At 36.4% G+C, this 16,242-nt stretch overlaps 1 protein-coding gene and 1 long non-coding RNA gene across 2 annotated transcripts; both read right to left on the bottom strand.

Moving 5' to 3' along the window:
- Positions 1-88: 88 nt before the first annotated feature.
- Positions 89-8,160, bottom strand: impa1 (inositol monophosphatase 1). The gene is made up of 9 exons (XM_007236570.3): positions 8,104-8,160; positions 5,399-5,496; positions 4,348-4,481; positions 4,102-4,206; positions 3,916-3,961; positions 3,034-3,142; positions 2,338-2,446; positions 1,705-1,856; positions 89-395 (listed from the first exon to the last, which is right to left on the bottom strand). The coding sequence occupies exons 2-9, from the start codon at positions 5,459-5,461 to the stop codon at positions 265-267; spliced, it is 849 nt and encodes a 282-aa protein (XP_007236632.1). The 5' UTR covers positions 5,462-5,496; positions 8,104-8,160; the 3' UTR covers positions 89-264.
- Positions 8,161-10,692: 2,532 nt separating this feature from the next.
- On the bottom strand, positions 10,693-11,452 carry LOC125801691 (uncharacterized). The gene is made up of 2 exons (XR_007438860.1): positions 11,357-11,452; positions 10,693-10,897 (listed from the first exon to the last, which is right to left on the bottom strand). It is a non-coding gene; the product is annotated as an uncharacterized LOC125801691 (long non-coding RNA).
- Between the last annotated feature and the right edge of the window lie 4,790 nt (positions 11,453-16,242).

Raw genomic sequence — 16,242 nt, forward strand, 5'->3', positions numbered from 1 at the left:
TTTTCCAAAAAAATGAGCTTTTGAAAATCATAAATAACTGGACACAGTGCAAAAAAAAAAAAAATACAGACTTGCAGTGACAAAAATAGTAGATGTATACATTTTATATACTTAAAAAGACACTGATTTATCACTCAGATATATCACTTATCACTATACAAATCAGAGCATCTGTAAGTTGTATACAATTAGTGAGAACATGGTTGTCACTTTTTATACAAACAAAATAACAATTTCAGTATTTGGTAAATAGATTTAGCAGCTTCATGGGTTTGTGTCTAGAGGAGCATCATCCCTGACAGCAGGATAGGCCTCCAGCTCTTTAACGATTCTTTCTGCTATCGACTTGTTGTTAGCTGCAATGATTCTTCTAGACATCAGGTCCATTGGTCCTCCTGCAGAGTTGCCACAGAAATAGTTTTCAGGCTGAACATCAAACTTAAGTTTTTCACAGGTTTTCATTCATTGTGCCACTTTTTTCTCAATAGCTGCATTTACAAAGAGCTCAAATAATGAAGCCAATTAGCACTGTGCTAACTTTAGGCCTGGGAAGGAGATCAGAAGGAGTCTCAAATACCATATTTTTCGAACTATAAGGCGCACTTAAAATACTTTATTTTCCCAAAAAAACTCAGTGCGCCTTTTAATCTGGTGCACCTTATGTATAAATTTTACTAGTCAGGTTATAAGGAGCAGTAAAACCACTCAGCTATTAGTGCTTGCCTTTTGGCCGTTCAGAGGTGAGCATTATCGGCCTGTAGCCTGCTTCTAACCCTGTATTGTCGGCCTGTAGTCTGCTGCTAACCCTGGCTAGCACTGCTGGAGCAGCGGTACCATTAGCCTCTAACCGTGCTAGCCATTTGGCCGTTCAAAGGTGAGTATATTGGACTGTAGTCTGAGTTTTTACCGTGTTAAAACAAGCTACATGGGATGAACCGCTAGCTAATATCACCCTGGTTTACCGGAGCACTCAGGGTTCCTCAGTATAGCACTGTTGGGCAGCAGTTAGGCAGTATTAGCAGTTAGCCACTTAGCCACTGGAGGGCGAGACCTGCAGAATTAGAAGGGAAACATGGCCCCACCCCTGTTCCTAACAAGTGCCGCTTAAAATGCGCTTTATAATCTGGTGTGCACTGTGTATGAAAATTGACTAGAAAATAGAATTTTTTTTGATAGTGCACTTTATAATCTGGTGCACCTTATAATCCGGTGTGCCTTATAGTGCAAAAATTATGGTAGACTTATTTCTGCATGTACGTAACTGCTGTGTTTTCTTTCTTCTTCTTTATGAGGTACTATCAACTCATGCAAGAGATTTCAAAAACAAAGGGAAGGAAGTTTGTTTTTAAAACTTACTGGGATGTGTGCGCACACAATCCCAGCATACTCCCCAATCAAGAACTTTTTGACTACTGTAATTAGCTGGATCGGGTGAGAAGGATTAGGTATGAATCTACTTGAAGCCTGCATTAAAATAGCTCTACAGTAGCAGGGTTAGAGACTACTGCATTAAGTCCAAAGGTAAGTCTAAAGACAAATTAACAGTGTTTAATTCTAAGAGATAAAAAGAGGTTGGGGAAAACGTAATGTAGAAATAAATGTTGATTCCTTCAGATATGTCAAGCAAAATATAGTTGAAATTAAATAAGAAAGAGAGCCAATTAAAATTTAACTTTAAAATCTCATTCAGAGACTGGTTTTTACCCTCAAAATCCAAGAGAACTCCTCCTGCCTCCTCCACAATCACAGCAGCAGCCGCAAAGTCCCAGCAGTGAATCCCGATCTCGTAGTACGCCTCCACGGAGCCAGCGGCAACCAAACACATGTTTATCGCAGCTGAGCCGGCACCACGTATCCTTAAAAGAGAGCGAGAGAGGAAAACGAGGGTGAGCATGTACTCTGTTTTAATAGCCATGTCTCTGTCACGTTTAGCCACAGTTCTGTTAAATTAAGCATATGTTCAAGGTTTGCATATGAATAACCATTCAGTTGTGTGACAAGTCTAAGCTCTGCATTATTAGTACTCAGTCAGGTTCATAGTAGGACCAGATTTATTGTGACGTTAAGGCAACAAAACATCCACTTCACTGTTGTTTCATAACATAGATTCATAACCCTTGACTAAAAATGGTAAGTGCAGACGTATGGACATTTGTGTGAAAGTTTCAAGTTTAGCTCCTTCAACCACAGATGCAGTTCCTCTTCTACACTATACTACACAGCCTGATCTTCCGTCACACAGGCACTTATCATCTACTTATGTCCAGACAAACCAAGGCAGCTAATGGGCAGGGTTTTTGTAAGAATAAGTTCCTTTACAGTATTTGTATGACATACCCGTGCACTGGCAGACAGAGAATCTTCCTCATGTTGGAGAAAATCTTGTCGACCACTTCAGGATCTCTGTTTGATCCGAACTCTGTGGCAATGATTGACTGGTTGATCTCTGAAACAGAATTTTATTAGAAACAGGTTAAAATATTTTTAACTGTATTTTCATTTAAAACTGTTTTTAACTGTATTTAGAAGTATGTACCCCAAAATGTGTGTATAAAAAATAAAACATATTGATTCCTAAAAGGAAATTTAGTTGTTCCAGAATAGTGTAGTGCAGAGCCACAGCATGCACTGTAAGTAAAACTAGTGCAGTCTGAGATACACTATATGAACAAAAGAATTGAGACACTAGCTCATTGATTGTTTTGTCCAAAGTAAATATGTTTATGAAACAGTTTTTCCTGCTTTGGTTCTCTACTGTTCAGGGAAGGCTTTCTACTATAGTTTAATAAATCTAAATGTATTCATTAGAAGGAGTGTCCACAAACATTTGGATAATGTAAGTTATATACCCTAACAAAAGACATAAAAGACACAAAATGGGCCTGTGTGGCCAGTGTTTAACGTATTTCAAAATATAACAATCTCTATACAGTTATGGCCCCCCCCCCTGAATTCATTATTAATTTACATCCTGCTGTCCACTGGCTTTTGGCATCTGAGTATATATGTACATAGAGCAAATATTTTACTAACCCTTCTGGTCTGATACCTGGAGAGGTTCTCCGTTGCAGAATGCTCCCTTCCCCCGACGCGCAGTGTACATCTTATCCTCTATACAGCTGTACACCACACCAAACTCTAACTGCAACACAAGCACAAACACTGCACTCTACACAAGCTAGATAACAGCATGAGGTCTAGTCAATGTGAACTGACCTGAAACCTAATGCATAGTGACGTAACCATAAAATCAGAGGCCATTTTCTGAAGTGGACACAAATCACTTTTAAAGTTAATAAAGATTACGGATTTACAGAATAGCTCTTCTTGACATAATTTGAACCTGGCAGTTGTTCTTTATATTGTGTCAAAATGACTAAATAGACAAACAGAAATGCTCTACAATGACTAACTTCTACTACCATTCTACCATTCTACTATTACCACAGGTAAATTGATAAAACAAAAAAGAAATATTTTTTGGTTTGATGATTCATAAGTAAGTACACACTATAAGGACACAATTTTTGGAACATCTTTCCATTTATCATTTCTTCTGAAATCAAGGTTATTTAAAAAAAGTAAATTCTGCTTTTGTTGGAGTAACTGTCTCTACAGTCTGGGAACTCCCCACCTTATCCAGTATCCAAAAATATTGAATAGAGCACCATAATACCAGAGAACACAGTTCCACAGCTCAATGCTGGAGGGCTTTAAATTCCTCTAGCCCATGCCTGGCATTTTGCAAGATGCCAATAAGTTTTTGTTTTTTTGCTTTCAAATGTTCTAAGCTGTGTGTGTGTCTTTAAGTTGCAGCCATTGCTGGCACAAATGTGTAAAGTAGCTGAATGCATTCATTAAATGGGGTGTCCACAAACATTTGGACATATAGTGTCTGCAGAAAAACTTTCTTACCGTTTTATTGACAGCAAAGCCAATGCAAACAGCAACAAATGGGTATCTGTAGGACATAGAAGAAAGGTTCTCAGTGTAAATACTGTAAATACAGTCCATGTCATGTGAAAACATCTAGTGCCCTCTAAAGTAATGCCATTAAAATGCCTTCTGAGGTTATATGTAAAGTGGAGATGATGGAAGTACCCATGCACAAAATTAGTGGTTCCATCTACTGGATCAACGATCCAGGTGGGATTGTCGTTCAGAATGCACGGCTGTCCAGCAGCCACCGACTCCTCTCCAATGAAGCTGAAACAAAAAGGAGACAGTAATTAAAATACACTATTTGGTACTGATCTAATACAATACCTAATATTTCAAATTGGGTGACAGTTAACACAGTACAACAATAATCTTCAGTACAGAGAGTGTAACTGACTGTAACGGTACCCATGATTGGGGAACTTCTCCTTTACAGAAGCAATGATGAGCTGCTCTACTTTCTGGTCAGTTTTAGTGACCAGGTCCACTGAAGAGCTTTTGCACATGATCTTCATGTCATTCTCCAAAGCGTCCCTGACAATCTGTATAGGAAAAGATAGAAAAAAGAAATACAGAGAAAAAAAGGTCTTTGGTTCTGGTGTTTTGGATTAGTGCAGCAGCAGAGATGGCTTTAGTTCATAGCTGTAGTAATTATGTTGGTAATAAATCAGGTTAAACTGCACCTGAACAGCCATTTGGCATAAACCCTATCCGGACGGGATTAGTTTCTTAGGGGGTTGTCTGTAAAAAATATTACACACTTCTACTCAGTGATAAAACTCTTGCATCTGGACTGCAATTGAAAATATCAAGAGGACAAGAAGAGTTTTTATGCTTTCTCAGTCACATGACATCGTAGCTCAGTAGTTCAGTAACTCCTCCATTTTCACTTGCTGTTGTGTTTACATGGATCTCTGTGGAAACGTTCGCCCAAAGTGTAATTACGGTGCATAGCAGTGGACAAATAGCTGTTTCATTAAATGTGAGGTGATGAAAGATTTGCATCCAGATAGGAATAAAAGATAGGAATAAAAATTACCGGAAGACCACTGAGTTCAGCAAAAAATAGTAGGTGATTCAGCCTGTAATTTTCTCAGAGGACGTCTGAGAAAAACATATACATGGTCGATCGAGCAGGGAATAATATCACAGAGGACCCCCATAAAAGAGAAATTTACCCAAGGACCCCCTGAGAAACTAATCCTGTCTGGATAGGGCTATATACTATATTTGATAGTTGGTTTTGGGTCAGATATTGGTGCAGTTCTTTTGTTGTGTACCCAAAGGAGAGTACTGTTTTCACACCGGCTGAAACAAACCACACCAAGCATGCAAATGGACCAGATCAAATTGTGCTGGTGTAAAAACACCAAAAAAAAAAACAGTTTTATTTTTGAAAGTGTAGAGATATCACCATATACAGCAGCTGTGGAAAACACACTCTAACACACATCCCTACCTCTCCTGCTTTCCGGGCCACAGTCACAGCGTGATCCATGGCCTCCTGCCAAACATCAGTCATCTTGCCTCGGAGCAGCTTCCCTTTAAAAAAAAAACCTGTAAAAGACACAGTAAAAGCAGTTAGACTTAAAGCTTCTCTGTAATGTAAAGCATGAATTTACAACCGCATCACAACCACTAAACCCTCAGCTGTAGCAGATCATCAGCAGAAGCCCGGTAATCCATTACCAGAGCAGATCAGCTGCCATGTAAGACCTAGCAGTTTTTATCCTCCATTATTCCTTATAAAGTGATTTTCTTAAAAATACTTCACTGTGTGTCACCTGCTCTCTCTCTCTTCCTCTCTTTCTTTGAGTCTTTAATGGGCTTAAGTCACTCAGCCACACACTGCTGGCCTCCACGCTCTGCTTGTGAGCCTCTACAGCTTATAACACTGAGAGCAACACTACAGCTCAGAGGAATCTGTCAGATCCATTATATTTAAACCTCTGGGCTCGCTCTGAATCAGTGCTGGCAGCAGTATTGTGAGCTGAGTCAATTCTAATCTATACGTGAGACTTCGCAAACCAAGAGTATTAAAAATAGTTTATCCTGCTTTTGTTGGAGTAACAGTCTCTACTGTACAGGCAAGGGTTTTTGCTACATTCCAAAGCATTCACTGAGAGGATTTGACTGAATTCACACAGTGATAGGATATCAATGTTATATCAATGTTAAATCATCTTTGAAAATAGAAAAATAGTTAATGACGGTAATTTAACTGTAAATAATAAACAAAGACATGCCAGGTGAGTCGGTTCCTCAATTACCAAGGTTTCTTCCTCTAGCTCACAGAGAGTGTTTTTTCCTCTCTGTGTTTTCACCTTTGGCTTGCTCACTGAGGGTTTACCTTGTATGTACACTACTGGTCAAAAGTTTTAGAACACCCCTTTTTTTTATTTGCTGTTTTATTTGCTGGCAGCTGAGCTAAAGACATTGCTATGTGGATTAGCCAGACCTGACTCTTCATGTACCGGTTTCCAAGGTTTATTTTTAAACTCATTGCTCTTTTAATTGTTAAAGTTATCTGTGTGTTTGTGTCTTTTCTAGTTATTATGATGAAAGTGTGAATTTTTATATGTTTTTATAATCCATTTCCATTGCTAGTAAGCTGTAAGCTAACAGTTAACAGCTTTAAGCTGTAAGAGAAGCATAGCGAGCATAATATTGCCAGTTATAAACATTTTTAACAGTGTTTTTAGTCAGCTGACAGTTGCATGGGACTAGATTTATGGGAACACTGGAACACTCAACCCTTGCGGAAATATTCACAGATAAATAAACTACATGCTCAACTTCACATGGAGCTGCTATGTAGACCAAAATGCTGACTAAAAGCAGGTTAAACACATTTCAACATTAAACATTTAGAATCAAATAAAAAAACATAGAATAACATTTTTAACAGTTTTAATTTTCTGTCAGGTATGCCTTTTTTTTATATATAACAGCATATAGCATGAAAAACCGCATGGAAGGGCACCACCAAAGAAGCATACTGGTACCTCTCACTTGCTAACGCTAACCAGTTAGCATAGCAGGCTAAAATAAAATGGACTGGAAAATACTTCCAGAACAGTAATGCTACAGCCCTTAAAATACTTGAATACTGTAAAAATATTGAAGGAAAATATTACTGCACACTAAAACTTTAATTATTTTATTTGTTAACTGGAGAACCAAGGGAACTGTGACTGATAAACAGCCATTTTAATACTCTAATGCCTTGGCTTTCAGGATAAAACAGTGTAATTGATATTAAACTTGTGTCTTCCTTGTGCAATAGAACATTTGAGAAATATCTCTTTGAATACTTTTGGGGTATATTAGAACTGTTTATAGTGTTTATAGAATTTATAATATTTAGATTTACAAGGAAAGCCGTATTATATTTGTTAGAATATCGCTAAGTTCTCTTCTTATGCAGACCGATTCCTTCATATATTGTGTAATCTTGTGGGAACCCAACAGTAAGAAGAATAACAGTAGAATAAGCAACCTACAATAACAAACCTATATAAAAGCAAAATTATTATTTTGTTAGCTTTTTTTCTACAATACGCTCATATATTTTTGTTAGCTATAATACTGGAATTACTTTTTTCAGTTAATTTTTTTTATAATATACTTATATATTTGTTAGTTACAATACTAAAATTTTATTTTTCAGTTTTTAGTTCACTTGTCCTTAAAGGTTCTATACTGAACCTGAAGAGCCTAAATGGCAAAAATGAAGGCGGAAATAGGGGTGTTCTAAAACTTTTGCTCAGTAGTTTTTATTTATATATTTTATCTACTGCTGCTAAAGTTAGTTGTGTAAAACAGATTATAAATAAATGTATAAATGATTAAATGGAGTGACTGGTTCACTGTAGTATCACCGCTTTCTCTTCAGTATCGGTTCAGTGTGCTGATCTGCGCACGCGCGGATGGGCACGCGCCCCGCTCGGTATCAGTGTGACGCCGATCCGCATAGTTTACCTATCAGCGTTATTGTCTCTACTTCCTGCTTACAGGAGCGTTTATAACCGCTAATAACCCGCAGCAGCGCAGCACAGACCACACATAGCACACATACAGCCTGTGCTGTTATTAATACACAGTAATAATCACTGATAACACCAACATTATCATTCATAAACACAAATAAACACAATCACTGACCGAGCCGGAGCCGCACCGCCCAGTCCTCTCTCTCTCTCTCTCTCTCTCTCTGCTTTCTACTGAGAGAATCACACAACACAGAGGCGGAGCACAGCGCCACACAGCGGACAACACGCTGCTGTATAATAACCGTTCACCCATACTACTGTATCTCAGAAAAAGTTACTTTATTACTGTAATTCAGTTCAAAATGCGAAGCTCACATTATAAAGATGTATGACACACGGAGTGATCTATATTAAGCGCTTATTTCTTTTATTGTTAATGATTATGGCTTACAGCCAATGGAAACCCAAAAATCAGTGTCTCAGAAAATTAGAATATTATATAAGACCAATTGGGACTTTTTACAGTATGGGTGTGCCTGCTGGAAAATGAAATCCGCATCTCTAAAAAAAATTGTCAGCAGAGGCTGTATGAAGTGCTGTTAGATTTTGTGGGAAAATGCTGCACTGACTTTAGACTTGATAATATAACACAGTGGACCAACACCAGCAGATGACATGTCTCTCCAAACAATCACTGATTGTGAAACCTTTACACTAGACCTTAAGCAGCTTGGACTCTTCCTACAGACTCTGGTCTTTAGAATTCCAAATGAAATGTGAAATTTACTGATGATCAGTGATGGTTTGGAGAGCTAGGCTATTAACAAACAATACAAAGCAACACTGCTGCATTTAATTATGATACTAGTACATTTTTCTACTAATCAATAGAAACATTTTAATCTCAAACGTTTGGTTAAAGACAGAACTTCAGCTCTCATGTGTAAAGAGTTGTTCCACTGCAGCCAAAAAAAGTTTTGGGAGCTTTTTACATTTTGATGCCTAATTTTTAGTGACTGCTTTCTTTTTTTTTTTTTTTACTAACTTTTCTCATCCAGCTTTGTTTTCTGCCATGTTTTTGCTGAAACTAATGATTTACTTATTGTTCTTTGTTGGCTTTTAGACCTGTGGAATTTACGCTTGACAAATGGACAAATGATCGTCATTTTTGGAACTGGGTAGTGTTAAAATTCTGACAGTGAATCAACATTCTTTAAAAGGTTTTAAATGGTTAGGCTTAGCTCACATTTATGCTTATAGGTGAAAGGTGCTTCCCACAAATAATATTAATAATTCTTATTTAAATGTTTCATTTTACACTGCAGGACAGTACAAGCTATAAGCAAAAAAATACAAAAAAGAAGTACATATTTAATGAAGTAAAGTTGTACAAATATAAAATCATACATAGACACCTCTTGCTTGAAGACGGGGCCAAAGGGCAACTGACCATCTTGCTTGAGGATGTCTACTGAGTTGAAGAACTTTTTAAATAGTGGATCTGGAATGTATCTTGTTAATATGAAATGTGAATGTCTTCATGTTTGGTATCATTTTAATGGTCTCAGTGAAGAAATGTTAAAGATAACCTTAATAGAACATCTCTGAACTTTGGGAGAAATGTCTCCATTCTGAAGAGACACTCCCATTCCTGCTCCTGATGGGTTTAGGATTGCCCCGTGATGATCAAAGGCCATGATGAACAAATGGTGGTGATAGTCGGTAAATAGTGCCAAATTCTAATTCCCATGTGAATATGAAGTGTATTGTTCTGGTTGGATATTTAAGGAAAGCACAAAGACCTACTCTCGGAGTTTTGTCTGTAACCAAGAGACCTCCCATGCTTTGCATGTAACCTCTATTTTAAATATACTATGCAATATGCTTAAATGCTATCTTGTTTGACTTGGTCTTTTAAACTATTTTAAGGATATTATGTTGTTTCATCCGGCTAATTAGGTCATAATAAACTGTTAATCATAAATCTGTAGTAATTACTTTGTTGAGTCTTTTTCTAATAGGTCTTAGAGCCGAAGAGCTCTGTAGTCTGAGATTCTTTGAGTCTCTAGATTTTCATAGTTATATAGTGAGTTTCACTGGGTGCTATACTAAGCTCTTAACTGCTGAGGGGAATATGAAGTTTGAGTGTTATGTCCTGTAACTATTAATTTAGATTAAGTTCAGGACCGCTGAACATCTCAACCTAGGTACTGGGCTGTTTTCACATGTTATGTAGTTTTGTTGGCTATGCCACACTCTAACCTCTGAGGGAAATAGATAAGATTGAGTGTTATGTTCTGTAACCGCTAGAATAGACTAAGTTCTGGACCGCTGAACATCTCAACCCAGGTACCAGGCTGTTCTCACATTTTATGTAATATTGTTGTCTAGCTTTTATGCCCATATCTCCTATCACTGAACTATTTAACAAGACCTAGTTTTATTAGATAGACTCTAATCTTAGTAGATGTGCTACCATTAATAGTTAACAGTTAATCTTTACCTAGTTGATAATTATAAATGGAGTCAGATTAGTTTAAATTAGTGTCTCACCTAAGTCTCATCTAAAAGTACCGGATAGACGGAATACGCATTAGGAGGACAAGGCATAGGTCTGTTGACTCTTCCCCTACACAGTAAAAGTAGAAGTCCTACTTTTATATGTCCACTTGAGCAAAAGTACAACAGTTTTTGCTTTTAGCTGTACTTCAGCACAAGCACACTCTCAAATTTACACTGAATACAAGAGAAAAAAAATAAGTTCAGAAACCAATTATATTTAATTTATAAAACTGTTCCACACTGTTAAACATGTAAATGTAAGTTGCAAATTGAGAAAAAACAAAGTCAGTTCTGAGAAGCTGCCCCTTAATGTTCAGCAGTGGCCATTTTCTCCTCACTGGTGAGATCATGGTCTTCTTAAACTCCACATTGTTGGAATATGAGGATAGATGGTTTCAATCCACCTTCAAAACAGAAAAAAACATGATCATTTTAGGTTTGAAAAGAAAAACAAACTGCAATCACAGAGAAATCTAATTTAGTCACTGAAGCTCAGTAAAATGTGGAATCCAGCAATAGTATTGAACCAGTGTACCACAAGATAACTAGTATAAAACAGGTCTAAAATTGAACCCTTTCAGTGATTTCATGGGTGAATAACAGAAGAGAAACAAATGATTCATTAATAAACTAATATACTAAACTGATACATTGTTTAACTCCAGGCTCCACTCTTTACTCTCCCTGTTTGTAAGGCCTGGGTTTGGGTTTTGCTTGGTGTGTTTAACAGGTTTCCTAACCAAAAACCTGCTCTAAAACCTTAACCTTACAAACATTTCTACCTGTTCTGTTTAAATAAAGTTTAAAAAAAAATCACATAGTTTAGTAGTTAAGCATTACAACCTTTTACTGAAACCCCTTACCTGCAGCAGCTTAAGAACATTCACAAACAGAGGCAACTAGACCAATCAGCCCAGTTATAGGTGAACAAAAGCACCAGCATCTCAGTTTACCACAATTCCCCACCTCAGTGAAGCTGGCCCCTCATATTATTAGAAATGAAATAAAAATATGTCCATTGGTTAGTGCTGCGTTTGTGCTGGTTTGTGCAGCAAAAATTAACGTTTGTGCTGTTATTGTTATTGAGATATTAAACATTTAATTTTCTGACCTGTTATGTAACCCAGCCCCTCATTTGTGGCCAAATCGCACGAAAGTGGTCTCATTGGTTAGTGCTACGTTTGTGCTGGTTTGTGCAGCAAAAATTAACGTTTGTGCTGTTATCATTATTAAAATATAAAAAATTATATTTATTACCTGTTATGTAACCCAGCCCCTCATTTGTGGCCAAATCGCACCAAAGTGGTCTCATTGGTTAGTGCTACGTTTGTGCTGGTTTGTGCAGCAAAAATTAACGTTTGTGCTGTTATCATTATTAAAATATAAAAAATTATATTTATTACCTGTTATGTAACCCAGCCCCTCATTTGTGGCCAAATCGCACCAAAGTGGTCTCATTGGTTAGTGCTACGTTTGTGCTGGTTTGTGCAGCAAAAATTAACATGTGTGCTGTTATCGTTGTTGAGATATTAAAAATTATATTTATTACCTGTTATGTAACCCAGCCCCTCATTTGTGGCCAAATCGCACCAAAGTGGTCTCATTGGTTAGTGCTGTGTTTGTGCTGGTTTGTGCAGCAAAAATTAACGTTTGTGCTGTTATCGTCATTGAAATATTAAACATTATATTTACAGATAACCTTATTGAGATATTAAACATTTAATTTCTGACCTGTTATGTAACCCAGCCCCTCATCTGTGGCCAAATCGCACCAAAGTGGTCTCATTGGTTAGTGCTACGTTTGTGCTGGTTTGTGCAGCAAAAATTAGTGTTTGTGCTGTTATTGTTATTGATTTATTAGGAAACAAATATTGAATAGATGTGAAGCTGGCCCCTCATATAATCAGAAATGAAATAAAAATATTTCCATTGGTTAGTGCTACGTTTGTGCTGGTTTGTGCAGCAAAAATTTGTGTTTGTGCTGGTATCATTATTGAGATATTAAACATTATATTTACTGTTATTGACATATTAAGCATTTAATTTCTGACCTGTTATGTAACACAGCCCCTTATTTGTGGCTAAATTGCACCAAAGTGGTCTCATTGGTTAGTGCTACGTTTGTGCTGGTTTGTGCAGCAAAATTTAGTGTTTGTGCTGTTTTCGTTTTTAATTTATTAGGAAAAAAATATTGAATAGGTGTGAAGCTGGCCCCTCATATAATCAGAAATGAAATAAAAATATTTCCATTGGTTAGTGCTACGTTTGTGCTGGTTTGTGCAGCAAAAATTAACGTTTGTGCTGGTATCATTATTGAGATATTAAACATTATATTTACTGTTATCATTACTGAGATATTAAACTATTTAATTTATTACCTTTTATGGTAAGGCCAGATTTCATCAAAGTGGTGTTGTTTTTCTAGTGCTGTGTTTGTACTGGTTTGTGCTATTAGAATAAATATTTAATGGGTGGCATTATCCAGCCCCACAATACAGCCCAAACCACAGTGGTCTCATTCAGCAGTGCTGTAAAAATAAATGTTTCAGGTATTTTGATTATTCAGCTACAGGAAAAACAATATTTATTTACACATCTAATAAAGCACAGATGAATGTCTTCAGGTGACATGACTGTTCATGGTAAAAACTTATTTACCATGGTAAAAATTGCTCCTGCACTTATGAAAGCATATATTTAACAGACTGCCATGTTAATGCCTTTTAACCGGGCTGAGTGCCTTTTTGTGAGCACTAACCACACTGATAAATGAGGGGGGCTGGGTGTGTAAATAAATATTGGGTAATGCCACCAATTAAATATTTTTTTATCTAATAACTCTCATAACTAAACTTCCACAAACATTTATTCTAATAGCACAAACCAGCACAAACACAGCACTAGAAAAACAACACCACTTTGATGAAATCTGGCTTTAGATGAGGGGCTGTGTTACATAAAAGGTAATAAATTAAATAGTTTAATATCTCAGTAATGATAACAGTAAATATAATGTTTAATATCTCAATAACAATAACAGCACAAACCAGCACAAACGTAGCACTAACCAATGAGACCACTTTGGTGCAATTTAGCCACAAATAAGGGGCTGTGTTACATAACAGGTAATACATTTAACGTTTAATATCTCAATAACAGTAAATATAATGTTTAATATCTCAATAACTATAACAGCACAAACGCTATTTTTTGCTGCAAAAACCTGCACAAACGTAGCACTAACCAATGAGACCACTTTGGTGGAATTTGGCCACAGATGAGGGGCTGTGTTACATAACAGGTAAGACCTATTATGTTAAATATTTCAATAACGATAACAGTAAATATAATGTTTAATATCTCAATAATGATACCAGCACAAACGTTAATTTTTGCTGCACAAACCAGCACAAACGTAGCACTAACCAATGAGACCACTTTGGTGCAATTTAGCCACAAATAAGGGGCTGTGTTACATAACAGGTCAGAAATTAAATGCTTAATATGTCAATAACAGTAAATATAATGTTTAATATCTCAATAATGATACCAGCACAAACACTAATTTTTGCTGCACAAACCAGCACAAACGTAGCACTAACCAATGGAAATATTTTTATTTCATTTCTGATTATATGAGGGGCCAGCTTCACACCTAATTACCTCAGTGAAGCTGGCCCCTCATATTAATAGAAATGAAATAAAAATATGTCCATTGGTTAGTGCTGCGTTTGTGCTGGTTTGTGCAGCAAAAATTAACGTTTGTGCTGTTATCGTTATTGAGATATTAAACATTTAATTTTCTGACCTGTTATGTAACCCAGCCCCTCATTTGTGGCCAAATCGCACGAAAGTGGTCTCATTGGTTAGTGCTACGTTTGTGCTGGTTTGTGCAGCAAAAATTAACGTTTGTGCTGTTATTGTTATTGATTTATTAGGAAAAAAATATTGAATAGGTGTGAAGCTGGCCCCTCATATAATCAGAAATGAAATAAAAATATTTCCATTGGTTAGTGCTACGTTTGTGCTGGTTTGTGCAGCAAAAATTAGTGTTTGTGCTGGTATCATTATTGAGATATTAAACATTATATTTACTGTTATTGACATATTAAGCATTTAATTTCTGTCCTGTTATGTAACACAGCCCCTTATTTGTGGCTAAATTGCACCAAAGTGGTCTCATTGGTTAGTGCTACGTTTGTGCTGGTTTTTGCAGCAAAAAATAGCGTTTGTGCTGTTATAGTTATTGAGATATTAAACATTATATTTACTGTTATTGAGATATTAAACGTTAAATGTATTACCTGTTATGTAACACAGCCCCTTATTTGTGGCTAAATTGCACCAAAGTGGTCTCATTGGTTAGTGCTACGTTTGTGCTGGTTTGTGCTGTTATTGTTATTGAGATATTAAACATTATATTTACTGTTATCATTACTGAGATATTAAACTATTTAATTTATTACCTTTTATGTAACACAGCCCCTCATCTAAAGCCAGATTTCATCAAAGTGGTGTTGTTTTTCTAGTGCTGTGTTTGTGCTGGTTTGTGCTATTAGAATAAATGTTTGTGGAAGTTTAGTTATGAGAGTTATTAGATAAAAAAATATTTAATTGGTGGCATTACCCAATATTTATTTACACACCCAGCCCCCCTCATTTATCAGTGTGGTTAGTGCTCACAAAAAGGCACTCAGCCCGGTTAAAAGGCATTAACATGGCAGTCTGTTAAATATATGCTTTCATAAGTGCAGGAGCAATTTTTACCATGGTAAATAAGTTTTTACCATGAACAGTCATGTCACCTGAAGACATTCATCTGTGCTTTATTAGATGTGTAAATAAATATTGTTTTTCCTGTAGCTGAATAATCAAAATACCTGAAACATTTATTTTTACAGCACTGCTGAATGAGACCACTGTGGTTTGGGCTGTATTGTGGGGCTGGATAATGCCACCCATTAAATATTTATTCTAATAGCACAAACCAGTACAAACACAGCACTAGAAAAACAACACCACTTTGATGAAATCTGGCCTTACCATAAAAGGTAATAAATTAAATAGTTTAATATCTCAGTAATGATAACAGTAAATATAATGTTTAATATCTCAATAATGATACCAGCACAAACGTTAATTTTTGCTGCACAAACCAGCACAAACGTAGCACTAACCAATGGAAATATTTTTATTTCATTTCTGATTATATGAGGGGCCAGCTTCACACCTATTCAATATTTTTTTCCTAATAAATTAAAAACGAAAACAGCACAAACACTAAATTTTGCTGCACAAACCAGCACAAACGTAGCACTAACCAATGAGACCACTTTGGTGCAATTTAGCCACAAATAAGGGGCTGTGTTACATAACAGGTCAGAAATTAAATGCTTAATATGTCAATAACAGTAAATATAATGTTTAATATCTCAATAATGATACCAGCACAAACACAAATTTTTGCTGCACAAACCAGCACAAACGTAGCACTAACCAATGGAAATATTTTTATTTCATTTCTGATTATATGAGGGGCCAGCTTCACACCTATTCAATATTTGTTTCCTAATAAATCAATAACAATAACAGCACAAACACTAATTTTTGCTGCACAAACCAGCACAAACGTAGCACTAACCAATGAGACCACTTTGGTGCGATTTGGCCACAGATGAGGGGCTGGGTTACATAACAGGTCAGAAATTAAATGTTTAATATCTCAATAAGGTTATCTGTAAATATAATG

This window comes from Astyanax mexicanus, chromosome 4 (assembly GCF_023375975.1).
Source record: "Astyanax mexicanus isolate ESR-SI-001 chromosome 4, AstMex3_surface, whole genome shotgun sequence".
NCBI lineage: Eukaryota > Metazoa > Chordata > Actinopteri > Characiformes > Acestrorhamphidae > Astyanax > Astyanax mexicanus.

Excerpts from the sequence above, each read along its gene's own strand:
- impa1 (XM_007236570.3), bottom strand. The coding sequence starts at position 5,461 with ATGACTGATGTTTGGCAGGAGGCCATGGATCACGCTGTGACTGTGGCC. Across the intron at positions 4,207-4,347 it reads GAGAAGTTCCCCAATCATGG|CTTCATTGGAGAGGAGTCGG; the intron begins GTACCGTTACAG and ends TTTTTGTTTCAG. Across the intron at positions 3,143-3,915 it reads GCTTTGCTGTCAATAAAACG|TTAGAGTTTGGTGTGGTGTA; the intron begins GTAAGAAAGTTT and ends CTTGTGTTGCAG.